The 27,668-nt window shown below is 37.3% G+C and overlaps 1 protein-coding gene across 1 annotated transcript in view; it reads right to left on the bottom strand.

Annotated features, from left to right (window-relative positions):
- Positions 1-7,826: 7,826 nt before the first annotated feature.
- Positions 7,827-27,668, bottom strand: part of DNAJC13 (DnaJ heat shock protein family (Hsp40) member C13) — a 106,135-nt gene continuing 86,293 nt past the window's right edge. The window contains 11 exon segments of the mRNA XM_074271102.1: positions 7,827-8,705; positions 15,536-15,635; positions 16,612-16,755; positions 20,416-20,556; positions 20,824-21,003; positions 23,220-23,390; positions 23,851-23,893; positions 24,097-24,266; positions 25,445-25,557; positions 25,740-25,814; positions 26,057-26,156. Coding sequence (XP_074127203.1) covers positions 8,608-8,705; positions 15,536-15,635; positions 16,612-16,755; positions 20,416-20,556; positions 20,824-21,003; positions 23,220-23,390; positions 23,851-23,893; positions 24,097-24,266; positions 25,445-25,557; positions 25,740-25,814; positions 26,057-26,156 — 1,335 coding nt within the window. The 3' untranslated portion in view covers positions 7,827-8,607.

Here is a 27,668-nt window from a genome sequence, read left to right as displayed (position 1 = left end):
GTGCAAGAATGTTTGTGGCAGCCCTCTTTGTAGTGGCCAGAAACTGGAAACTGAGGGGATGCCCATCAATTGGAGAATGGCTGAATAAATTGTGGTATGTGAGTATTATGGAATATTATTGCTCTGTAAGAAATGAGCAGCAGGATGATTTCAGAAAGGCCTGGGGAGACTTAGATGAACTGATGCTGAGTGAAATGAGCAGGATCAGGAGATCATTATACACTTCAACAACAATACTGTATGATGATCAGTTCTGATGGACGTGGCCCTCTACTACAATGAGATGAACCAAATCAGTTCCACTTGAGCAGTAATGAACTGAACCAGCCACACCCAGCCAAAGAACTCTGGGAGATGACTATGAACCACTACTTAGAATTCCCAATCCCTCTAGTTTTGTCTGCCTGCATTTTTGATTTCCTTCACAGGCTAACTGTACACTATCTCAAAGTCTGATTGTTTTTGTACAGCAAAATAACTGTTTGGACATGTATGCATATATTGTATTTAACTTATACTTTAACATATTTAACATGTATTGGTCAATCTGCCATCTGCGGGGGTTGGGGGGGAGGAGGGGAAAAGTTGGAACAAAAGGTTTTTCAATTGTCAATGCTGGAAAATCACCTATGCACATATCTTGTAAATAAAAAGCCATAAAAAAAAAAGAAAAAGGAAAAAAAATATATTTACCCCTCAATGCTTTGGTCCTTGAATCCCTTGCTGACCCCAGTGATTAGCACAGTGGGAATACAGACATTTTTTAAAGTGTTGACTGGTTCATTCTAAGTTATTCTACCACATCAAGATTTTTTCCTCTAACAAGGCTTTGTTACTCTTAGTTCTCCAGTTGACTTCTTCCCATTCTTTTTGCTTCCTCCTCCCCTTGTTGGCAATAGATATATCTGGGGAAGATACAATGGCACTTTCTGCATCATTTAAACATCCTTCCTTTCTCTTCCCTCTTCCTCCTCAAGCCCCGCCCCCCCCCAAAAAACACCATCATGGTCACAAAGCATGTTCTTTTCCCAGTGACAGGTAACTTACAGAATTGGAGAGTTGTTAAGGATCTCAGCTGCCATTTAGTCTAACCATACATAACAGGAATCCCTGTTATGTCACATCTGTCAAATGGGCCTTTGCATGAGACCTCCAGGATCACACGTAAGGAATTTTTAAAATTTGTGTTAAGCTTCGATTGGTCGTTTGGCGAATTCCCCCACTTGCTTTTGGTTCTGCCCTTTGAGGCAGAACCCTTCCTCCTCATGTTGATTCTTATCTGGACACCGCTCTCATCTTCTGTTCCCTGGGCTGACCATGCCCAGGACCTTCAACTGATCCCCATATGACTCCAGGCCTTCCCCATCTCCTCTATCTGCCTCTGGACACTTTCCATCCCGTCCATTCCCTTCAATAAGTGTGCCGCCCACAACTGAATTTTGTGTCTTGTTTATAAAACCACAGAGAGGTGTTCAGCCCTAAACTCACGTAGCACCTTTGCTTTGTATGCTCAGGTGCGTGCTGTCTCACTAATGCCAGGCAATCCTACTCTAGCTCCTTACCAACCCATTCTCCCCAGGAGCATTGACAAGGACAGGCTACATCCGCTCTTTATTTTTAGTTTCACACAGCCCAAGAGCATATGTCAGTTTGGCTGCTCCACAACACTGCTGATTGCTGTCTACTCCTGTTGTCCATGTTTTATGACAGTGAAGTTTTTTGGGGTCTTTTTGTACTCATGAGGAAGAATTTATATCCTGACTTACTGAATTGTTTCTTAAGGTCAGCCCAAGATTCAAGAGTCTTTCGAATCCTCCCGGCCATGATGCAGTGTTTTAGTTATCCTTCCTAGCTTTGTGTCATTTGCAAATTGGCCCATTCCCTCCTACGTTATTAGGGCTTTGGTTCCTTGCAAGTTCCAAAACATTTTTGTTTTTTAAAAAATTCTAAACATTTCCCAACACAAAACACAGCGCACACACACACACAGTATATGTCTATGTGGTACATTTAAATCTCTCCTGTTTGTGCTTTATGTTCTCTTCTGTAGAGTTAAAAAAATGTTGTGGTCCTTTTATTTTTATCACCATTGTTAATTCATACTTCCTCTCCGATTCCCCTACTCTCTCCAACTGAGAAGTTAAGGGGGGAAAAAAATGTCACTCACTTCCCTGGATGTGATTGGATTGGGGTAGGGAAGAGACTTTAGGCCCCAGACCTCATCTGGCCACGTGGATAAGCGCCTGCAAAGAGTGGGGGCAGAGTGGAGAGATGCTGCAGAGGGGAACCTGGTGAGGGATGCTGCTGAAGTGAAAGTTGGCCCCAGGCTGGGTACCAGGGAGTGAGGGAGTGAGAACAGAATGACCCCCAAGTTGAGTCTCACTACTCATGGTGGTGGGGAGGCTACCTTGGGCCGATGCTTGGCTTTACTTTCATATGGCCCTTTACATTTTATTGCCTATGGGCATGTTGGATTTTTTAAACTTTCTTTGGTCTGGTACAAACTTCAGGATTTTGCTTGTGGGCAGCCTGGCTTTTTGCCTCCTATTCAGGCACTTATTTTCTAAGGAAAATCCCAAATTTAATAACAAGAAAATTTTTGAGGCTTATCTCCTTGAATTTATTATGTGATTGAGGCAACAAAGAATTCAAGGTAATTCAGAAAAAATAAATGCTTGGTGAGATGGAGAAGTTGATCTTGTTGCCAAAATATCATAAACCTAATGGCTGATATATAAAATATACACTGATGTTCAACGAGCAGCAATGAGGCTGGGCAGACCTACTATCCCCATCTCACCCTCCAAAGTGGCTCTTCCAAACCTTTTTCATCCCTCCTCAAAGCTCCCATGGCTACCCTCCCCTGAATGTCAGCTGATAATCTTGCTTCTATTTTACAGGGGAAAAATGAGGTCATTGGCTGTGAATACCCTCTTCCTTATCACCATCACCCAAGTGCCTCCTGCCACTCTTTCCTCCTTCTCACATGATGAAATGGCCTTACTCCTTATGAAGGCCAACCTTCCACTTGTTCAAATATGCTCCAACAGATTGCCCCCTCTGGCATTCCCATTCGTTCCCTTCTTTTCTTTTCTTTTTTTTAATTATTAAAGCTTTTATTTTCAAAACATATGCATAAATAATTTTCAACATTCACCCTTGCTAAACCTTTTCCCCTCCCCTCCATCCCCTTACTAGATGGCAAGTAATCCCCAATTTATGTTAAATGTGTGCAATTCTTCTATACATATTTCCACAATTATGCTGCACAAGAAAAATAAGATCAAAATGGGAAAAAAATGAGAAAGAAAACAAAAAACAAACAACAAAAAAGGTGAAAATACTAGCTTTGATCCACACTCAGTCCCCACAGTCCTGTCCGGGTACAGAGGGCCCTCTCCATTATAAGTCCATTGGAACTGATATGAATCATCTCATTGTTAAAAAGCCAAGTCCATCAGAATTGATCATTGTATAATCTTGTTTTTGCCGTGTACAGTGATTCACCTCACAGCATCAGTTCCTCTAAGTCTCCCCAGCCCTCTGAAATCACCCCGCTGATTGTTTCTTACAGAACAATAACATTCCATAACATAATAATTTAATGAGCCATTCCCCAACCGATGGGCATCTACTCAGTGTCCAGTTTTTTGCCACTACAAACATTTCTGCACGTTTTCACTTATTTTCAATCTGTCTGCTGACAATTTCTTCCTACAAATATGCCCATGACTTCAGCCTAAAAAAAAATCCCACTTGATTCTTCCATCCTGCTAATTATTATCCTGTGCCCTATTATCTCTTATGCCCTTTGAAGTTAAACCCCTAGAAAATGCTGTTTAGAACGGCTGCCTCCCCTTTTCCGTGCTTCTTGCAAGTTTGGCATCTAGTTTTAGCATTCCCGGGAAACTGCTTTCTCCAAAGTTACTCATGATCTTGGCTGCCCACTCCAGGGACCTTTTCTCAACCCTCATTCTCCATGACTTCTGCAGATTTTGACAGTACCACCTTCTCCTTCTTGATACTCTTTGCAAAGTTTTGAGGACATCCCCTTCTTGCCCAGTTTTCCTCCTATCTGACTGCTCCTTCTGACTCCTTTGTTCTTCATCCAGATTTTGTTCTCTAACCACAAGCAGCCCCCAAGCTTCTGCCATTCTCTTTTCCCTCTATATTATTTTAGTTGGCAAACTCATGTTTGCATGGACTTAAGTACCATCTCAAATCTACTTATCCTGTCCCAAACTCTCCACTTACTTGCCACATCACGTCTGTAACTACCTTTCTCATACCAGATGTTGTAAATTCAACATGTCCAAAACAAAAATCCATTCTTTTCTCCGGATCCCCTCTTCCCCTTTCTCCTTATTCTAGAGCTAACACCGTCCTGCCCTCCCTCAGGCTCCCAATCTAGTGTTTTCCTCATTGTTTTTCCCAGTCCTCCTTCCCCAGCCAGACTGACCTCACCTCTGCTGCACCTCTGGAACACATCCCTTTCTGTCCTCTGCAGTTGCTACCCTCACCACCTCACTTAAGACTGCTGCCAACAGCTGCTGGTGTTTCCATGCATCAAGTCTCTCATACTCTAATCCATTTCCATTCAGCCACCAAAGTGACATGACTGAATCCCGTCAGTCTCTACTCAAAAGTCCAGTGGTTCTTCCTCTGTTCTGCTTGGCATTCAAAGCCCTTCATAGACTAGTCCCCTCCCGCCTCACTCCCTAACATGTCCTCTTCCATACAGCGACACTGGCCTTCTGACGGCTCCAGGGACGAGGCACTCCGCCTCTTGGCTTTGGGCATTCTCTCTGGCTGCACCCATGCCGCACACCTTTCCTTCTCCACTTCAAGTACTGACCCTCCCAGGTTTCCTTCAAGTCCTAGGTCAAGTCTTACCCTTCCCAGGTCTTAATTCCAGTGCTTTATTTCCCTGATAACTTGCTTTTTATGTATTTGCTGTTTCCCACATTGAGAGAAGAACACTGCCTTTTTCCTTTTTTTTGTCTCAAGCTTAGTACAGAGCATGGGATGTAATAAGTGCTTAATGTTTGATTTATTGACAACTAATATTGATGACTAACTTCAAAATGTAAATGAGAAAAATGTCTTAATTTCATTTTCTTTACATGATCTATAACCCAGAAACAAAGCTAGGGGTTTACTTGCAGCAGGCTCAATCTTGGGGTTTTTCAACACGACTACTTTTTGGCTCATACACCCAATTCCAGGTTTTCTTAGATCAGAATTCCTACTGCCAGATTCTTTGCCAGCTCCGAACTATCAAGACATTTTACACACAAGCAGCATACTGAGGCGACTCGATCCAAGCCTAGTGATCAGCACCATGCCCAGAGTTATTCTGCATCTCAATCACAGCTCAATAACCAGGAAGTTTTTCCACTTGCATCCATTCCCATCACACCTTTTCATATTGCTACGGGATCCATGTTTGGGGATGTATCCACAGCCCAGGCCAATGTGCCGCAATCCCACCACAGATCATCACTTAGGGAGTGTCAAGGTTTTCAGATTGCCTCTCCAAGTCGTTGGCTGAATGAGGGTGGCTCCATTCCACTCACTCCTTCCTTTCCTCTGGGGATAGATATCGTTATCTCCACCCCTAATAGGCATCTTGGAAACCTTGAGTAGAAATACCCCTTTCTATCTGTCTTTCCAACTCTAGCATGCTCCCTGAAGATGAGCAAAAGGATGTTAGGATTCCAATGTGCCTGGGGAGGACACCAGAAACAGTGGAGGGTGGAGGATGGGAATAAAACGAGGCCTTTTAACTGGCATTTATTAACTGGCATTTATACCAGCATAGTAAAAAACCCACATTCTTCACCATATAAAGATAACTAGTGTTATGTTTAATTTTTACAGGTGTCATGGTGTTCCCAGGGAAAGCTATGTAGTTCTTGGTTCAGATAAATACATCACAGGTAACAGGAAGGACCAACTTTATCTCCTTAATTTTTCTTTATCATCTATTCTTAAAAACTTTACAGGCTTTTGTGTATATAAACATCTCTCTCAAACATTAATTCAACTTAAGTGCTTTTGAAATTTAAAAGCATTAAACATTGCCTCTTATTCACAATGTACTAGGTAGTAAGGATACAAAATGGAGGAAAAACAACCCATCACAATTGTCTTTGCCCTTATTATATTTAGTTAACGAGAGGGACAATAAGTGTATTATACTATCGTGCTTATACACTTTAGTGTAAAGCATAGGACACATCCAATGAGAATTTTAAATAAATGTGGTAGGGACCTTATAATTCAAATCCCTACTTTACCGATGAGTTAAGTCCAGGCTGGGCCAAAGTTGTACAGGTGCTTTGAAGCAGGACCTACACTGGGATTCATGTCCCCTTGTTTTCTCAATGCAGTGCTTTTCCCAGCATACCACAAGTTTTCCCAAAAAACCATGGCTGAGTTTCTCAGACATGGCTTTGTGTTAACCAAAGTGATAGAAAAATCCACCCTAACAAGATTAACCATCTTTACAATCTTATGATTGCCATACAGACATTACATTTGGTTATTTAAAAAAGTAAAATTCCTTGTGTGTAAGTCTACTGAATACAGAATTGATCTTTTTATTTAGAAGCTAATATGGGGGGAAAAAAGAGACTCATATTAGCTAAGCTTGACAAGCACTACCATACAATTTCCAATACTACAACCGTCCCAGTTAAAGCAGGCGTCATTTCATTGGTTTCAGGAGCTCCTAGAGAGGGACCTTCTCTGCCCCTGTGATGTGGGCCACTGAGCTTAAATGACTATCCAGCTTAACATGATTTACATCAAAGATAGAATCTGAACCTGGGAACCTGCCTCAAAGGCCACTATCTTCATGGGTGATTTTCACAGAACATAATTACTTACATCATCACATAAAGGTACCGCATAGGACAGTATTTTGCTAATTACAGAAAATGTTACGAAACAATTATTTGTAGAGAATGGCTGAACGAAATGCAGGCTTCTTGCTGGCCTTCATTCTAAATCACAGCATTTTGTCTTTAGCAGATATGAGTGCATTACAATCAGGTTTTAACTTCAAAGTGTGGTCTAATAAAAAATGGGAGGGGGCTGGAGGAAGGCAGACAGTTTCCTGACTTCATGAGCCAGCTTCTGGACTGAGGGGCTTCTGACACTAAACCACATTGCCCATGAACCATATGAACGCCATTCATTCAATTTTCACTGAATAGTGCTTCTCATTACAGCACAGATGTTCCATGTGGACAGAGTTGTATTCTTCCAAAATGCTGGCAAGTCAAAGAATATCTGTGAATATTGAAGGATAATCACTTGTCAAACCTCAGAAGTCCTTGAATATTGCTTAAAAAAATAAAAAAAATTAAAAAATCAATGTTCTTCAGTGCTTGCAGGTGTTAGGCACAGTTGAAAAGCATAATTTGACAACAGCTCTGAAATCTGAATTCAGTAGTTAAGCAGGTAGCTGGTGCAGTGGACAAAGCTGGGCCTTTAGTCAGGAGGATTCAAGTTGTAATCCAGGCTCAGATACTAACTGTATGAATCTAGGCAAGTCGTTTAACTTGTGTTTGCCTCAGTTTCCTCAACTTTGAAACGGTGATCCTGAAGGAAGTAGTAGTAAATCATCTCAGTACTTTTACCAAGAAAACTTCCCTGGGGTCACAGAGCCAGTCACAACCAAAATATGATGACATTAAGTATAACTTTTACATAGAAAGTGCTAAGTCTGAGATTTAATTGCCATTTTCATTTAGGAAAGTGCCACTAAAAACAGTGTAATAGGACTTAAAAGGAAAAGATTAAATGAGAATGCATCTATCTCATCAACAAGGCAGTCAATTCCCTTTATTTTTAAAATTTTATGTACATATCTGAATGATCTGTATAATGTACATTCAATATAGAAAGCTTTCTATGCAGGGTAACATAGGGAACATTTCACAATCCCACAAGGCTCTTACATAACGTGTTGACGTCTGGGCTGGTTTCTGCTTTGTGTCTTTTTTTGCACATAAGCTCATCATATTCAACAATTTGGTAAAGCCAGGTACACACAAACACGTCTACTGTGAGCTCTCAGGAACATAATGTTAATGATTAAGGACATCAGTGAACTGGTACGGGGACAGAACCGAATAATGCTGGATGAAGAGAAGGATGATCACATCGGACTCGGTGCAGAAGGAAAGACCCTTTATGGGAACAAGTGATTTAGCCCAATTCCTGTAGACTGCAGCTCAACACTACAGCTACTAATTAAAAAAAATATAAAAACTTGGGAAAAGTTTTGTCTTTTTGATTCACAGTCTTGTAAACAGATACAAAGGAACAAAATGTGCTTTTGTACAACAAGAAAAAAAATATTCTTGCGTACCCATTTAGGTTGATCCACAGAGTGCTTTCTTATGTTACAACGTGATACAATTAGAATCACTGACTTTTCTCCTAAATAAAAATATATTTATAGAAAAAGGAATAACACTGTCATGAACAAGCAGAAAGGCAGTTAGGAGTTTGCTTCAATGTATCAGATGGAGGAATGTGGTTCTCATCACTGGCCTTTCTGCGTTTTTTTGTAATTCATGAATAGTTCAAAGTCTCTTAGCCAAGATCGCCCGCTTCATGGTCTACTGGAGGAGGCATACTAGATATTACTGTTGCTGATGCCCCTGCAGTAAGGTAGCCAGCAACTCCAGGGCCTAGTTAAAAGAGAGAGAAAATATTAATTTTCAAAACACTGTACTCATCAATGGTAACATTTTTTATAAGATAGGGTTCTTTTAGAAGCGCTATGAACTTAAGTGTTCTATTATGAAAAACTGGTTTATTAAAATTCTGAATGATCTGTTTAATTATTTAGCTTAAAAAATGACTCCTGAGCCTTTTATAATGTCTACCCAGAATAAACAACTATGTACTCAGTAACATTCGTGTTACTACTATTAAAACAATAAATATAGCAAAATTAAAAATCACTATCCCAAACATGTGCCAATTAGGATATGGAAAGATGACAGAAATAATCCTAACCCCACTCCTGTCCCACCCTTTTTTCTGGAAGCCAGGTTTCTGAAAACGCTGGGCAAAGAAAAAGGAAAAAATATCACATGGAAACAATGTGCACTGATAATAGTAATCAGATTTCTAATGAAAATATTTTCATAGGCAACCCTTTAACATGATCAGAATCAATGAGAAAGGGTCTTGTATAGTTAACTGAAAATGAACGATGCCCTAAGTCGGGCTAAAAACTTAAGAAATGAGATAGAGGACACTTAATTTTGAAAATTATTAGTCTATGGTGACATCCCTAAGGAGAGGGGAAAAAATTTTAAGACTGACCTCAAGGCAGTTATATACTAGTGCCATGAGCCAGATCCATACTCCCTTTGGGATGCTGGGGTGGAGCAGCAGGAAATTGGGAAGATTTCTACAGAGTTGTAAAAGTAACATCAGAAATGTCGGGGCTTGGTCTATACAGATTCTTTGACCTCTAAAATATTAGTTGTAATGCAGAAGTCTGTTAAAGAAAGTACTTCTCAAAGTTTCTTTTTATAAAATCTCAAATGGTTTCATGTTTACTTCATTTTAGATGTGTATTCTTTTCCATGCTCAGAACCACTCTGGAAACATACTAGTAAGATGTACATGAGACACCATGGTGATTATTCAATAGTCCTTTCAGCTAAAATTATAGCTCACAAGGGCAAAGAGCTGAGGAGCATCTGGAGGGTGAGGACCAGAAACGCAGTGGAAGCAACATGCACTTAGCAAAATGGTATCTACCTGCTTTAGAGAGCTACACAGAGGTTAGCAAGCTGCTGGCAGAGCAGATCTAAAGCCCACTTCTGAGGTGAAGGGGACTGCTGCCAGTGAGAAGGGAAGGAGAGACACCTGAAGGGAAAAAAGAGATATAAGAAGCAAGGGCAGTGCAGACAGCAGAGCAGTTTGATGAAGGCTGAGGATCAAGGCAGGACAAGGAAAGGCTGGAAGGACGGCCTCTGGCTTCTCATCTCAGTGCCGTTCACTACAGATGGAGCAACATGTGCTGGACTGACAAGGACCTCACAGGTGGGCTGCTTCTAGTCTGGGTGAAGCCAGAGGAACCTGGGGCCCAGAGCACTTGGGGAAAGGAAGTGAGCAGGGGCCAATACACTCACAATGACCACAGGCTTGGGTGGAGCTTAAATACGATACATTTTTAAAAGGCATCTAAGAGGCACAATGGTGGCTAAAAAATGGAATGTATGCTGACTTTCCTGGCCTTGTCCTCTGCCTTCCACAGACTGCTCACAGAAACTAACAAGTCAATGAACCATCTCTGACAATGGGAGTCTCAAGGCGAAGACACTACATTTTAAAGCAATTGACTGCATCCAGACTAGGAATCATTGAACCTCAGGTGGAACACTTCAGAAGTGAAGACCTCAGCATGCAAACTGTCAGTACTTATCTAGGGGCTGAGGAGATCCACGATTCTGCCCTTATGTATTTACTTGGGGCTGTACACTGCTGGGTTCCCATTTGGGGACTTTAATGAACTAAGCATCAAAGCCTAATAGTTGAAGCCCAGAGGAGCTCTCCAAAGGTTCACCTAGAAACTAGGTTCTTGTCTACCAGCTTCTCTGTACTCAAGCTGTCCCAAAATAAGACTTCTACTGTGTATTTATTTCTAAGTGTCTATATGCTGGGACCTTTAAGAGGTTGTTAATATAAAAACAAAGGGGAGACAGTCAGTCCTGGACTGTCAGGGATGTCGAGGCTCCAACTCTGTATCTACACTGCCTGTCTTACAGGGTTTCTGAAGGAAAGAGCTTTGTTAATATTCTTTAAGTGAAGCTGAAATGTCAACTAACGATACACAGGTTTGCACACCGGTTGTGCTGAGAAGACTTAGCACACCCTACTGCCTTGAAAAATGTTTATCTATTTTATAATTGTGTTTTGAATATATATTAATCTTAATTCTCTGGAGGCAAATCCAAATGAAATGTGCTGTGTGTGCCTATGGAAGGAGCACAGTCTGTCAGAATTCAGGACTGCACATAAAATTAAGAATTCCCAATTTAGCTCAAATGTCACAGGAAACTTGGTAGGAAAAAGTAAAAGTGCTGACTTGGAGCTCACTTCAAAACATTCTGTTATCAAAGGAGAACAGAGAAAGTACTCCATGAATCAATACATAAATGCTATTTAGTGATCACTGACTGACATCACTCAACCATGTGGTCAAAGAGAAGAGGCTGGTCTTGAGAAACCATGCTTCTCTCTCTACTGCAATAAGCTGACTCTTCACCTGTTCTAAGGCCTAACATTCCAAATGATGATTCATGACTTTGATGTTACACATGACACTAAACAAAATACTTCAGAGATCTGTCAAATCCTCCATCTTCTTGGCAAAGATCACAATTTTCACTCTTCTCTGTAGTATCCCAACAGTTCCAACTTCATTCTACTTTTCTCCAGTTTCTTTCTTCTCTTCATTTTCAATGATCAGGTGACTTAAGGATATTGAACATATAACTTTTAATTGAGGTCTTCTTATTAAGCATGTACTTTGCACAGGACACTGTAATCCTCTTGGAAGGGGGAATGTGTATCCACAAAACAAAGATATACTTTAGAAATCTGAGCCATTCACATCCCAGGATCAAAAAAAGAGTGGGGGGCTGCTAAATTCCAGAGCAGAACTAAAGCACTTTTAGGCTAATTTCCAATAAGAATTTTAGGCATTGCATAGCTGATTTGTTGGCAGTGGGATGGGGAAGAGCATGGCCAGTGAAAACAGATACCTCTTGCTGGCCTAGTTCTAATTTTCTACAATGAATGGGCCTTGTACAGATGCTTTTTCCAGTCTCACCCATTAAAAAAAAGATACTCTAAGGAATTAGGAAGTAGAAGAAAGCTCAACTGTTTATAACTGTTAATCTGACATCAAATAGGAGGTACCCTTCCTCAGTGTTTCTCCCAACATGGAAACAAAACCTAATAAGCTTCCCAAAAATCCCCAAAGAAGACACTTAGAAATCTCTGGAAGACAAGAAGGCTTGGGGAAAGCTGTCTATCTGCCCATCAGAGCCAAACTTTTCTGAGTTCTAGCCTAACTAACTGTGCTCTCCATTCACTTCTTGATATCTTGCTCCACTGAAAAGGTTCTTCCAAGTTACGAAGCAGTTCAGTATGATGGCCTTTTCTTAGTCATCAGCTTCTACTGTTCTAATTTGCCCTCTGATCTTAGCACAGAGATGTTTATTTATTTATAGCTTGAAATTAATCACAAATATTACAATTTCATCTTTAGGTTGAAAATAACGTCAAATAATTGTTTTAAATTAATAAAATTTCACATGAACAAGTATACGTGTTCGGTAGTTTCTTATAGCAAGTTTAATAAGTTATATTTCCATGGTGGAAGAAACATTTGGAAGGATACCTACTACTCGGTGTCAGGACAAGTTATAAAAAAAGTGAGCATTCTAATTCCTTAGAGTGCCTTTTCAATGGGTAAAGCTGGAAAAAGCACCTCTACAAGGTCATTCGTTGTAGAAAATTAGAATTAGGTCAGCAAGAAGCATCTGTTTCCATTGGCCATGATCTTCCCCAACTCACTCCCAACAAATCAGTTTTGCAATGCCTAAAATTCTTATTGGAAATTAGCCTAAAAGTGCTTTAGTTCTGCTCTGGAATTCAGCAGCCCCCCACTCTTTTTTTTTCTTTTTTTTTTTGATCCTGGGATGTGAATAGCTCAGATTTCTTTTATTCCTTTGTTTTTGTGGATACAGATGATCCCCTGAGAATCACAGTGTCCTGTACAAAGTGGGTGCTATTAAGACACCTCAGTTAAAAGTTCTATGTTCAATATCCTTAAGCCACTGGAGCACTGAAAATTGAGAAAAAACGAGCTGGAAGGAAGTAGAATGAAGTCAGAACTATTGGGATACTTCAGAAATGAATGAAAATTGTGATCTTTGCCAAGAAGATGGAGGTCTGCCATTATGGCAGACAATATAGCAATGGGGAAGCAGAAACAGTCAATAGAGGCCAAATAACAACTTATAAGATTCACATTAATTCACTGGTGTTTTAGATTGGGGCAGACCTACATTTAAAGTTTCTGTCCCACTGAAAGGCTCAAATATAAAATGATGCACTTATGGAGAAGAGAGATATTCTGATTAGAATCAACCAACAGGACAATGAAAAAGCAACAGGTGAGTCAACCTCAGGGATTGGGACACTGGCCAGGCAATAACTCTCTTTTTGATTCCTACCAAGGGCATATCTCAGAGTTCACCTCAGCTCTTTCCCGCTCCAAAGCTTTGTCCCTTAGGATTTCTCTCTGTATTTTCACTTGACCACTAAACTTACAGGACCTATTATGAAAGGACATTGGCACTACCAACAATGGCTTGGAATGTACACATGGACTTTCTATTCCTAGCATCTATGTGGAAAGAGTAAAAAGACCTTGAAGCCTTTACTAAACGGAGGAGAAAATGCCATCAGTACCCTAAAGCAGATTTCTGTATTCTCCCAAAGAAGTGTTATTGTTACAAGTGATCACTGGATTCCATAGTATAAGTTAAAACTGGTTTGTCACTGCAGGCCTGGGAGATTTTACATAAAAATGCTTCCTAAGTTTCAAATAACTGACATACACTTTAAGGAACATAACTAATTCACTATTTCTTGAGCTTGAATGATTGGGAGATCCCCTGGAAAATCTCTGAAAGAACATGAGAGTCCATGTAAAAAGATGAAGAGGTATTGGTGGGTTAAAATCTTAGAAGAATGGCAATATAATATGAAACTAATATGTTCAAGATTGTACTAGGCACATAATGGTGGGGTGTGTGTATATGTGTGTGTTTTTACACAAACAAAAGTAGGTGATAGTTTCTACTTTTGAGGAGTAGCAAAAACTACTCGAACTTTTAGATGTGTTTTTCTGCGCAGAAAAAAGTAGATCTTCCTACTCTAGTCTTCTCTTGCTATTTGTTCATCAAATGTGACTATCACTAAGCTGCTGTAAAATGCAGCCCAAAGACCTAAACATTTTCAAAATAACTATTCTTGGGTGGTTTATACTTTATTCAAGTTTTTAAAAGATAGATACTGAAACTGATTTGGTGGCCCTAAGTCTTATGTTAGGGATTTCTGTCCCATGAAGGGAAAAAGGAAAACTTTTTTTTTTTTTTTTTTTGAAACTCTTTTTAAGAGTGTAGAGGCATGTTATCTGATATACCAGACAAGCATCATTAGGGCAAGTGTCACACATTTCATTTTTCCATTTCAGTACTTCAGTATTTCCATTCAGTACTATACATAACAGATACTTATTAACACATTTCTTAAAGAGAATTATAGGCTGTTATCCAAAATACCCTGTACTTCCAAGTATCCCAAATACATTTCCACTCATACTTTGCACTAGTATTAAAGAGTGTTAATGGTGAAGGGGAAAAAAAGCAGCAGATTCAATAAAATGAAAACATTACAACCATGCAACATTTTTTGAAAGCTGTTATGTTTGTTTACTCTTCTTTGTTATGGTTTCTCAATCTATATAGTATTGGAAATTAGACAACAGCTAAAGCTTACTCAAGAAAACTGGGAACAAACCAACAGGGCATGCAACATTCAGTTTTCAATTTTTTTTGAGGGCCAATTAATTCAGCTATGCCAATTTTTGCATTTCAATGCCATGCATAGAAAGGCATTTTTTACTATGATGCCAAATAATTCCATGTAAATTGTCAAGAAATAAGCTATAGTTTCAATTTTTATTTCCGTTTAAGGATAAGCTTTGTCTCAATTACACTCTGCATACTTGATATTTATGCAATGTAAAAAGAGACTGTTGTTCAGTAAAAATCCCCCTGAAACTCAGTGAATTCTTTAATACCACTAATATTCCTAAATGCTATAAATAGGATATCACCAGTGACTACAGTAATATCTCACAATAGGCATTTTTCAATAATCCTTTAATCTTTACTCTAATATGATTTTCATTTTGGGTACCAAGTATTTCCCTTTAGGAGGCATCTAAACCCCAAAACTTTGCAAAACACTAGCTAGCCACTGGGAAATTAAAATTGCTATTTGTTCTTTTTTTTTTTTTTTTTTTGAAATATCAACAGATGCTGATTCTATATTCTCAATAATGAAGAAACATTCATATTGTTTCTTTGTACGACTCTCTAAGAACTTCAGGAAGAACAGATATTTTTATTTGGAATGTGGTATATATAAATGGATCTAAATTGACCAGAGTATAAATAGTTTACTAAACAAAGTCATATGCTGATAAAAACAAAAGACAGACAAATACTGAGCCCTTATGACTATGTCACAGTATCCTAGCCCATGATGAAGGGGTGCTACAAGGGAGACCAGGATTGATCTTAAACACTATTTTACAAATATTTTCAAATCCTGATTCAGTTGAAGTAACATGTATCAGGGTTTTTTTTTTGTTGTTGTTCTTTTTCTTACTGCAGACATATAGCTCAAAACTACTGACCTGTGAGGTATCCAGCTGTTTGTGACTCAGAAATGAACAAGTCATGTTTCTGATCTTTGAAGGCACTCCAGACCGAAGAGCGAGACAGGATTTCATTTACCTATAATAATGCAATGGGTTTCTATTATTTTATTTTGATTAAAATTGTTCTAAAGGAGCAGCTAGGTGGTGCCATGGATACAGCACCAGCCCTGAAGTCAGGAGGACCTCAATTGAGGTCTCAGACACTTAACACTTTCTAGCTGTGTGATCCTGGGCAAGTCACTTAACCCCAATTGACTGGGGGGAGGGGGGGAGAAGACCTAAGGAAATGTCCTAAGGGAAAAAAAAAAAAAATTGTCCTAAGGAAAGCTCTAACTAGTGTATTTAAAATCCACATAATTTTGATGGAAAAAAGCTATGAAATCATGATGTATAGAGTATCCTGAGGAATCAGTATGTAAAACACATAAAGGAAGAGTTTCAATTACTGAAGCTACTTGAAATCCATATATAAAATTATATCACTAGAACTTAAGACACAAGAAAAATACAAAGAAAGATTGAAATGTGTTCCTATTACTAACCGAAATACCACAAGACATGAGTCCCGTGGTCTTTAACTATCCTAGGCGACTGTCAAACAATTATAATTAAATAGCAACTACTCATAAGTTAATACTCATCCCACTTCAGCCATAAATAGACTAGGTGTCTCTGGCCAAGGAACTTCAAGCTTCCACTTTCCTAAGATAATCCTGAAGGTGCTAATGCTTTTAGGAGAGGGAATTTCCTCACCTGGAACTCTACACAGATGAAATCATAGGTTCACACACCAAAAAAACCACTGAATATCTATTTAATGGTTTTTTTGGCCTGTGGATTGCTATGGCCAAAAACCAATTGTATCACCAAAAGATAACAAACACCATTGATATCCTACCAACATTCTTTAATTTGGCTGGCCCGAGGCTCTAGATAGTTAGGAAAAACATGCACAAATCCATCAACGTTCTCTTTTCTGGCCCCACTTATAAGAAGTCACTAAAGTCTCTTCTCTGTCTGGAACATGGAGCCACAGTCATTCTCATACTCACCTGTTCTCCATACTGCAGGCTTCGGGTCATCGACTTCAAAGCTTTAACAATCTGAGCTTTTGTGGCCGCTGGGCTTTCCAAATTTTCAAGACCAATGCCTTCTAACAATTTTAAGAGATACGGAACCAAATCTGCTTTCAAGGCCTATAAATGAGCATCAGACACATTTACTTCTAAAAAAGGCTCTAACCAAAGTTAAACCAAGAAATCAGAGAATTTTCAGTTGATGCTAATATATGAGAGAATGGCAATCTGCTAGACTGTTACAAAATCGCTACCTGCTATTATTGCTTTTATGCTAATAGAATTACAAAGTATCTGTATGATTCTAATTTAATGAGCAGATTTTTAAGAATGTTTTACCTTCTCAAGCTATTCAACCACCTTGTTTGTGGCCTACACTTTCTATCATCACAAACTCAAACTGTGGTATCATAATCGGTTTTCATTGTCTCTTCCTAATCACAAGGCCAGTTTAAACTCCAGATCATCCAATTAGATATTAAAATTCTTTGTAATCACAATGCAGTACCATCTTTTGGAAGGGTGGGGTAAGGGGAAAAGGAAAAAAACAAAACCTTGTTTTTAAAAGATGAGAGATCTTAAAAAAAAAAAAAATAATAATTAAGATGTCATGTATTTATAGATTAAGAAGATGTCTGCTTCCAAAATTCTATTCAATAGATGCGATGAATCTACAATAGTAAATTCACCTACTGGTCTATGTACTTAAATTTTTATCAGCTCCCCTCAGAACCTATAATAGTATCTCTTTGAAAAATAATATTAAAGAAATAAGAATAATCAAATCACTTCTCAAGAATATAATTATTCAATTTTCAAAGGGCAAATTGAAGATGGAATTAGGGAAGTCTACAGTTTAAAAGCTTTACAGTTGCAACACAATTTCAGTAGATTTATATTAATTCATTTTGTAAAATAATATTAAAAAGAAAAAAGGTAGTATGAAATAATGGATTGAGTCATGAAAATCTGCATTCCAATCTTACTTTGACCAATAAGAGATTAAATCACCCACAGAAGTGCAAATCTATTTAGATAGAAAAAGAGTTCTACCTGACAACAAAAGCAATTTAATACAGTGATAAACACAAATTACTTCTGGACAGATGAATGATTAGATTGCATCTTTAGGGGAACCTATAAAACAGTCTGGCAGAAATTAGATGTAACCCAATATCTTACACCTTAAACTAGAGTAAGTCCAAACTGATTATATAATCTGAAAATAAAAGTTCACATCATTTAAAAAAAAAAAATGAAAGAATTCAATCAAGATAAAAAATGAACAATTTTAACTATAAGGAATTTAAAAGCTTTGCATAACAGAAACAACTAGCTCCATCTCTGACACATACTACCTCTCAGTTCTGTGGACATCTAAGTCTTTAAGGTGCAGAGAAGATGTCAACTTCCACTGATGGAGAGAGTTTCCCCATCTGAGACTTCCCTATATCAATGAAATCACAGGTCCAGTCTCTTTCTACCCTCATTAAGTGATCTTGCTTAATGAGTCCTTTGGCTGTTTAATAAAAGTTCCCAATCTTATATATTGCATGAGTAACTCCAATAAAGACATACTCAGAAAAGGAACTGTTCAGTGGAGAGAAAACATATGCATCAGATATCACCAAAAAAAGTTTGATATTCAAGACAAACAGGTAATTAACACCAAAAGATAACATCAAGTGTTGCTGAGTAGATAAGTAGTCAAGGAATATGAAGACATCATTTGCAAAAGAACTGCAAACTGCAAAGGATGATGTGAACAGGTTCCAAATGACAAAGAGCAAAAGAAGTAGTACATATTAAAATATCTCCCAAGTTGTTTTAACTTTCAATTCCTGCAAATTCAGAGATGATACAAAGTCTAACAGGAAATGTTGGAGAGGTTCTAGAAAGACAGGAACACTAAGGCACTACTACTAAGAGCTGTGATTTTGTCCAATTGTCCTGGAGACCTTTGAATTATGCAAGAAGATAAGCTGTCTGTGACCTATGTTTCTGTAGTGAAGCACCTGCCCAAGGAAGTCAAAGAACAACAGATTGGAGAGTTGCTCAAACACTCACAGGTGCATTCTTTGGAGTAGCTAAGAACTGGAAACAAAGGGGGATTGATTGTGGGAACTAAAAAGAAAGCTATGATATGAATAATAGAATACTCTTATACTATTAAAAAATGACAGATGTGCAAGTACTTAATCCCAATTGCCTCAGCAAAAAAAGAAAAAAGAAAAAAAGAAATGATAGACGGATAGAAACTTGGAATCAAGAGTAATAAGTTGTTATGGAATGAAAAAAAGCAAATCCAAGATAACAATATATATGACAACATAAATGAGGGGAAAATATGATTAGAAACTGTAAGTAATTAAAAACCAATGAGGGTTCCCAAGCAAAGATAATGAAACATCTCCCCGTCTACAGCCAAGAGCTGGGGGACTAAACAGGACAAAATATAATCATTTTGGTTTTTTATGGTATGGGATAGTTCTTGCATTCTGTCACTAAGAAGAACCTACTCTGGAGTGGGGGGAGAGATCAGTGATCTCTGAGAAGCTGCAATGACTGCTGAAAAACAAAAAACACAAAGAAAATAAGGTGCCAGAACTGGAATAAAATGGTCAAATCCTTATTCTGGAAAAACAAAATAGTGGGTAGATTCTGAGGGGAGTTCATAAAAATCTATTGAGTACATAGAGCAGTAGGTGAAATCTTGGGAGGAGGGAATTAGAGAAGGAGTAAGAGAAAAATCATTTCTTCCTCCTTCCCTTAGGCAAAGATGCACAATGGCAGTTCAATCTTTTGTCTTCTCCAATCAGACTGTGGGCATTCTCCTTTCTTAGTGCTTGTGCCCCAGCGGAGGTCCTTATGCCTGCCTTCCTTTACCTTGCCATGAGTTCCCTTCTGAAGAACTTCTTGTCATCTAAGAAAAAAATCTCCTTCACTGATACAGATTATTTTGCTGGGTGTTAAAAGAACTCTCAGTGAACTGATCAATAATGTGCAGTCTCCTGAGAATCAACTGCTATCTCAGTATTCAAACCTCAGAAAATGAGAATTCTACAAAGCAGGACTGGATTTGTATTGTAGCTTGTCTTGTCTAGGTTTAAGAAAATTATTATGCATTAACTGCATTAATAACACAAATTAAAAATCAATAAACCAAAAAAAAAAAACTATATGCCACCACTATACAAACCACATAAACACACAAGATATGTTATATATCTGTATTTTTTTTTTTTTTAAAACACAGAGAGTTGGCCTTTCAACATATACTATCATATCTTTGGGGTAAATTTACATTAATGTGTAAAAAGATGAGAATGTAATTCTAAATACTTTTTCAGAACTATTTTCATAGTAATCAGTTCACTGAAAACCCTAGTAGAATTTTAAGATCCATAATATTAAAAATTGCCAATAGAAAAAGGAGTCTATTTCCACTTAGTCAAGCCAATGAATCATAGTTGAGAGTTTGTCCCTAAGATTAGTTTCTTTCTTATGTTGATCCGACTTTTCTTTACTACTTGTCTTTTTCTTAACTTCTCAATTTTCTAGAAGCAATTCCATCCCCCTCTCTTCCATAATAGCTACTCTGCAGTCAAAATTCCCAGTGGTAAGGGTTGGACAAGGACTGCTTTTTATATGTATCAGTTAATTATAAGTCAACTATATAGAAAATGGGGATTGACTATTCCTACAAGCACTAATAGAGAACTATTACTCTACCAAGTGAAAACTGAAAATGACTTTTACCATGCAAATAGAACTGTTTACCTGGGCTACTAAATCACTTTGCTCCTTCTGAAACATCCGATTAATTGCTTCACAAGCTAGACCAACTGTGTCTGACCGCCTTTTCATTCCATTCATCAGTGGACCAATGGTGTCTAGAGATGCCATTGCACGAACACACAACTACATACACAGAAGAAAATTTGCACTGTTATTAAACTCTGCTTCTGAATAAATTAATATACTATCAAAATAAACTTGATCATCTACATTTTGTAAATTATGTATGTGATGGAAAAAAATTAAATCAAATGTATTAAATATAAGTTTTCCCTAACTGGTAAAGTATGCCAAAAATGTTATCAGAACAGATCAAATTTGAGAAGAGATTTGAATTGACTGAATTCTACTGTTTTTTAATACGACTGACTTTTCCAAAAAGACAAATACCTCATTATCAGAGATTGAATGTATGACTCGAATGGCACTCTTTGGAATGGCGTTGTTCTTGTGATTCATTGCATGGATAACTTTAGGCAGATGACCCAGAGGTGGCACTTGATCTGCTAGCTGGGGTTGTGCACTGAAAAGACATACTGCTGCTGTTGTTAAAGTTTCCAGGGTTTCTCCCTTTGGGGGGGAAAAAAAAGCAAAATCTCAAACATACAAAAATGAGCTAATTATTTTGCATTTATAACTAAGGAGCCTTGACTTCTAAGTACTGGAATTAGAAAATCAATTCATAAAACTAATGTGTTTTTCCATTTCTTTGACTTTCCATATTTAAAACATCCTATTTTAAATAATCATTTGTTTAAGCAGAATACTATGAGTAAAAATTAATTTTTAATAATATGAATTTTTAAAGATAGTAGAAATAGTCACCAAGTGTTTTAGGGATTCTTATGTCAAGAGACACTGACAGCCAGGAAAAAAATTAATGTACTGGATTGTTATTTTCTTTTTAAAAATTAAATGGGAGAGTCAGGTAGATGGGAGTGGAGAGAGCACCAGCCTGGAGTCAGGAAAGACCCAAGTTCAAATCCAGCCTTAGACACTTTGGCACTTACTGTGGGCAAGTCATTTAACCCTGATTGCCCCATGCATCACCCCAAATTATGTGTGTATGTATTTTATACACACACAAATTTTAATTAGCAATAATTCATCTTCCCCTTCCCACCTCTTATTCCTCTGATGACAAACAAAACATTAAAAATATATACAATCAAGCAAAACAATTTCTGCACTGGCTATGTCCAAAGAAATTAAGTCTCATTCTGAGTCCATCATCCCTATCAAAAGGAGAGGACTATTTTTCATCATTAGACCCCTGGAATCCTGGTTGCTATTATAATGTTGTTGTTCAGTCATTTCAGTCACATTCAACTCTTCATAACCCCATTTGGGGTTTCCTTGGTAGAAGTACTGGTTTGTCATTTCTTTCTCTAGCTCACTTTACACATGAGAAAACTGAAGCAAATAAGAGAAGTGACTTGCCCAGGATCACACAGTTGGACGGCTCTAAGACCATATTTTCTCATGAATATGAGCCTTCCTGACTTCAAGTCCAGGGCTTTAATCTTTATCATATTGCTGTCATTGTATAATGGTTCTGCTCCCTTCACTCTTCATCAGTTCATATATATATTCCCATGGTTCTCTGTCATTGACCCCTTTGTCACTTCTCACAGCACAATAGTATTCCATCACATTTATAAACATAGCTTGTTCATCCATTCCCTAATTTATAAGCATCCTCTTAAATTTCCATTCTTGGTCACTTAAAAAAAAAAAAAAAAAAAATTTGTATTTTTTTACATCTCTGACAAGTTTTCCCAAGGAAATTCTTGTCTTAATTTGTATTCTGATTTTCCCTTCTGTCTCTTTCCCTGTTGAAACGTATTTCTTCCCCAATTCTGCATGTTCTTCCTACTTTTTCCAAGTAGATGAGTAAGGTTTAGGTCATAGAGAAGTTGAGAAAATACATTCTATTATTCTTGGCATATATATATTATTTTTAAATTAAAACTATGCATATATATATTATTTTTAATATTAAAACTATGCACTTCTGATATGTATTTTAAAATAATTTTTTGAGAAGAGTGGCAGACCAAGAGAATGATGTATACATGCACATGTGCACACAGCTTTTATATAAACCCAAATTACTTCTACTACTATGCTGCTTTTTTTTTAAATCAACTTCAAAGGATTGGGGCTTGCATGTCCTTTATCCATCTACCAAGTCAATCTACTTTTTCTTCCACCTACAAAAGGAAAGCAAATACCAAGTGCAAATACTATAAATGACTTGTTTCCTCCTGATGCTGGGTCTACTCCAGGTTGTTGAAGAAATCAAAACTTGGGGCAGCTACCTGGTGCAGTGGATAGAGAATCAGCCCTGAAGTCAGGAGGGACCCAAGTTCAAATCTGGTCTCAGACATTTAACACTTCCTAGCTATGTGACCCTGGGCAAGTCACTTTACCCATTGCCTCAGCAAAAAAAAAAAAAAAAAAAAAAAAAAAAAAAAGAAAGAAAGAAAGAAAGAAAGAAAAATCAAAACTTTCTTGAAGCTCTTATATTAGGAATGAATTATTTCCACAAGATGGAAACACCTGACCACTTCAGAAATGATGCCAATTATCTATCTACCTCTGCTTTTGCTTAAGTCAATATCAGAAATAAACTGAATTTAATGTTTTCTAGTCTTGAAACAAAGCTAACCTGAAGCAAATGAGCATGAAGATTTCATTTTCACAAATACAAAATTAAAATTTTCAGCCTCCTATAATTGGCACCCCTATTTAAATATTTTGCATATTTAAAAATCAATACTTACATGAGGACTATTCTTCTCCAGTAATTCAGTTAATTTTTCTAATAGTGCAATAAGAAATTCCCTTGGTTTCCTAAGAACCCAAGCTGGTTGTGCAATAAAGATCCTTAAGAAGACTCCTCCAACAGCCAGCTCCCCATCTGCTCCACCATACACGACTTTGATTTCTTAGGACTTATCAGAACAGTAACATTTTAATGAATATACTACAATCTGAATGTTAACAGAAAGTAAAAAACTGACAGTTTTGAAGTATTAGCATACTATTAGGGTGTATATTTCTATACACACACAGAGAGATATACCAATATTTCACCATATACTGACCTATTGTGGCAAGAACAATTTCTAAAATAAAGGGAATAAAGTTTTCTGCTCCTCTAGTAATAAGAACTTGAAGAAACTTGAGGTTATCAAACATTTTAGAAGCCCACATAATTTCACAGATGCAGCACAGACTCAAACTCTCAGTCTAAGTGCTGTTTCCTTGGTGTGTCAGTTGTAGGACTTGTAATCCATTCCTCATTCACAAAATGGATAATAAAACATGTATTATAAATAGCCCATAGTACAGGAATGTAAGGCAAAGGAAAACATATAGTCTAACAATAAATTCCTTAATATTCCTTGTTACCTTCCAGTTTATTTCAGGGTTGTCTCTCTGACTTCTAAAGTGCCTTGAGGGAGAAAAAAAATGGGAAAAAAAAAAAAAAAACACAAATCAGACTATCTTAAAAATAGTATACTTATTAACTTCTTACAGCTCAAATTTAAATTATTAATGAAAAGATTAATGAAGAGAAGCAAGCAATTATTTGCCCATCCCCAGCCACAAACGTTTCATTTAAGGGGACAGCTATTACCATAAATCTTTACATACTCTAACATCATTTCTCGAACTGTTGTAGATACTTTATCTCTGGAATTGTCATTCCAAATTAACTCTGGATTTTCATGAGTTCCTTCAAATATGTGAACAGCAGCTTCAGGACTGTCTCTCATTGCATCCATGAATACACCAGGTAGAAATTTCATTAATGTAATTCTAACCTGCAAAGAAAGTTGTTTAAAAATAAAAAAATAAAAAGGATTAGAAATAAGTGAATTGTAAGAAAGTAAAAGTTTTCTTATAATAGAAAAATTCTGATCCTTATACCATGAAGATAACTAGTTTAGTATTAACATAAATCAAAGATTACAGAATGGGAGAAAAAACGCCAACCCGATTGTATGAAAATATCAATCTGAACACAAAGACCATAGAAAAGAATTAATTTTAAATCTCCACTTAATTTTAAACTGTACATTATTGGGGGGTTTTTTGGGGAAAAAAAAGTTTGTGGGATTTTTTGGGGGGAGGGTCTCTTCCGCAAAATTTAAAACAATAGCAGATCATACTGAAAAAGTATCACTCACTACTAGTTTCATAAATGTATAATCATCCTAACAATCATAATTTCAAAAACTGAGTTGTTTCGTTACTCTTTTTAAGGATAGTAAAACAATGAAAAGTCTTCTGAATAGTACCCTTTTCTCCCCACTTCCCCACCCTCACCCCCAGATAAATCTGTACAAAACTATACTACTTTGGACAAATTATATAATGTCCATTATATATTATAGAATAATATATAATTATATTATTATAATAATATAGAAGTCAAGTCACTTTAAGTGGATTCCTTCCTTTATCAAAAGAAAGCTATATGCAATTATGAGTTAATATTCATGTCCCCAATTTTGAATACTGCAATTAGAAGCCACAATTTAATCCCTGGGTTGTCCTTAGCTATATAGATAAAGACTTTCCAACAACTACTTTCCTTCATGATTGTCACCCAATGTCAGCATGGAAATTTTTTCCATTTTTTTTTCCTCAAGGACTTCAAAGCAACATTATTTTTCATTTTTATTTCAGTGGAAATGGAAGAACAGTGTACAACTATGTTTCAAAGACCAATTTTTCCTATATTTAGACATACCTGAAGCCTTCTTTCATTTGGGGAAACTTTTTATTAAAATGCAAGTTCCTCTAATTATAATTTGCTTAAAACCACTATTTACTACAAATGGATTCAGGTTTAATTTGCTACAGTTCCCTTATCAAGAGGTTTTCACATCTCTACACATTTTTATTAGCTTTAAGGAAAAAAAATTACAAAATTATTCTCTCTTCTGATTTAATCCTTCAATCATTTAATAAGATTCTGGGCATTCAGGTGGCTTACCTTTGGCCCTATCAGCTTATCTGCTGTCATTTTGGCAAAAAGCTCAGCTGTCTGGGCTCGGACTTGTGGGTGGGTTGAATTGCAGAACATATCCAGCAAGTAAATGAGAGCTCCTGTGGAAAGAAAATGAGTTCAACTATCAGAATTAATCATCTGTGTCCAAAAAAAAAAAAATTGCCTTCCCCTCACTCATCACAAACCATGAACAACATGTGAGCTTTATGCAAAGGGGCTTTAAAAAAAAAAGCTATTCCAGGGGAGCAGAGAAAAATAAGTAATTGAATGATGATATTACCTTTGGTCATTGCTTCTTTGATTATTTTTGTACTTGATGTCAGTGCATAGAGAGTTTCAAGAACAAGCTGGCGGCCTGCAGAGGATAAATAGGAATGACCATGACAAATATCTACAGAGTAGGCATACAATACCCTGGGAAATCCTTAAAGCTAGGTGACCCAGCAGATCCCTGAGAGTTTATCTAGGGTTCACTGGAAGGCCAGGGATAAAAAAACTTTTCAAATTACTTGTAACATGTTTTCCCCACTATTGGTACAAAGAAATGAAAGCTGGTTATATTGCGATTTGAAAATTTTAATAAATGGTTATACGCACTTGAGGGCAGTGAGTGCAGAAGGGCCAGTAAATTGGACAACACTACTGATTCTGCAATATTGTTGACACACTCTTGATTAGATGTCACTATGTTCACAACCTGAAAATGAATCAAAGGCTCAGTATGTTATAAAAAAACAAAAAAGATCTACAGCTTTCAACAGAATAATATATCATACACTGCAGTTTTGGGAAGAAAATTTGGAGCTGAAATAAAGCCAAGTAAATGCAATAATAAATTAGGGAAAGGGAAGCTTATGTAACCAAAATTTAACTTTCAGAGATTTTCATTTATTCATTACAAGAAACAAAGTCACAATATTTGTGAACATTTAACATACCATCAAATATGTATCTGTAGTATATACCAAAGTAGAGTGCATTTTGTTTTTAAGTCATAATTAAGAGTTAGTAAAGATGAATGAATGCTTTCCAAATACACTAATATATCTGAAAAAATGTGTTGCCATTATACAAATAGTACTAAAATTGCTAAATTTAAGGCACACAACAAAGAAATCAGCATCATTTTGGTAAATTTTGTAGAAACATAATAAACTTGACCTAATTAAAAAATAAAAATATCATAGGTGATTTGTTCTTTACACCTTGAAACAAGCAACAATGTAGTTCCAACAATCCCTGACACAAGAGCACTGGTTCTGGAATTTCAAAGCACTACTTTCAAATCATGCTGTGCTTGCTACTGCAACAAGCCTAGGAAAGTCAAAAAGTCTCTGAGAGCCCGTTTCCCCTTCTGAAAATGATGGATTTGGGGTTTATGTGGCCTCTTCTGTTGTGTCACCTACAATGCTGAGCCTGCATTAAGGATCCCATGTCTAGGAGCTTCAAACCTAGGTAGGGAGACATGGTAAGATCCCAGATACAGAACTGAATGAAGGGACTTCAGTAGCCAAAGTCCAAATCCTTAATTTCTTCTCCCCAGTTTTCTCACCTTCACTTAAAAAGAATATATCTGTTTTGGCATTTAACACATGAAATGGTACATTTCTACACCCAGAGTAGAGAGAAATCCCTATTATTTATTTCATACTGCTAGTTTAAAAAGATATAATACATGATTTTATTAAAAGGAGAAAAAACTTGCAAAAAATTAATCAAAACAAATCAATTCAGTGACCAAATAAACCTAAGAATGCAGGTTTCTTCCTGCTTTTCCTGTCTACTCTACTAGAAGGAGGGTTAGAGACTTCTTCCCCGAGAGCCCTCTCCTGACATGCTCCTCACTGTAAATGTCCCAAGTCACCTCTTGGGAGTCTCTTACAGGACAGCAGTATCCCACTGTGTGTGTCTTCGTGCATGCACATGCATTTTCAACTCTCCGTCCCCTTTAGGTGAAGCTAGGCTCAGGGAACACTCGTTCTTCATACCTTTACCTACTGTGGTTTTCTTGTCCTCTTTTCACAATTATGAGAAAGGCTGCTTTTGAGAGTTGCCAGAACCCACACTAGGCTTCCTCCAGAGTCCCCAGCCTTTGCTGCCTAGCTCAGAGTATCCACAACTCTGGAAGCCCATGAGGCTCATCTGTGCTAGAGCTCCTACTCCTGTTGTCCTAAGGCTCTGAGGTGACTTCTAGGAAAAGTTATTTATC

The sequence above is a fragment of the Sminthopsis crassicaudata genome, chromosome 5 (assembly GCF_048593235.1).
Source record: "Sminthopsis crassicaudata isolate SCR6 chromosome 5, ASM4859323v1, whole genome shotgun sequence".
NCBI lineage: Eukaryota > Metazoa > Chordata > Mammalia > Dasyuromorphia > Dasyuridae > Sminthopsis > Sminthopsis crassicaudata.
Note: the sequence above shows the minus strand (reverse complement) of the source record. Positions and strands in the feature narration are given on the sequence as shown.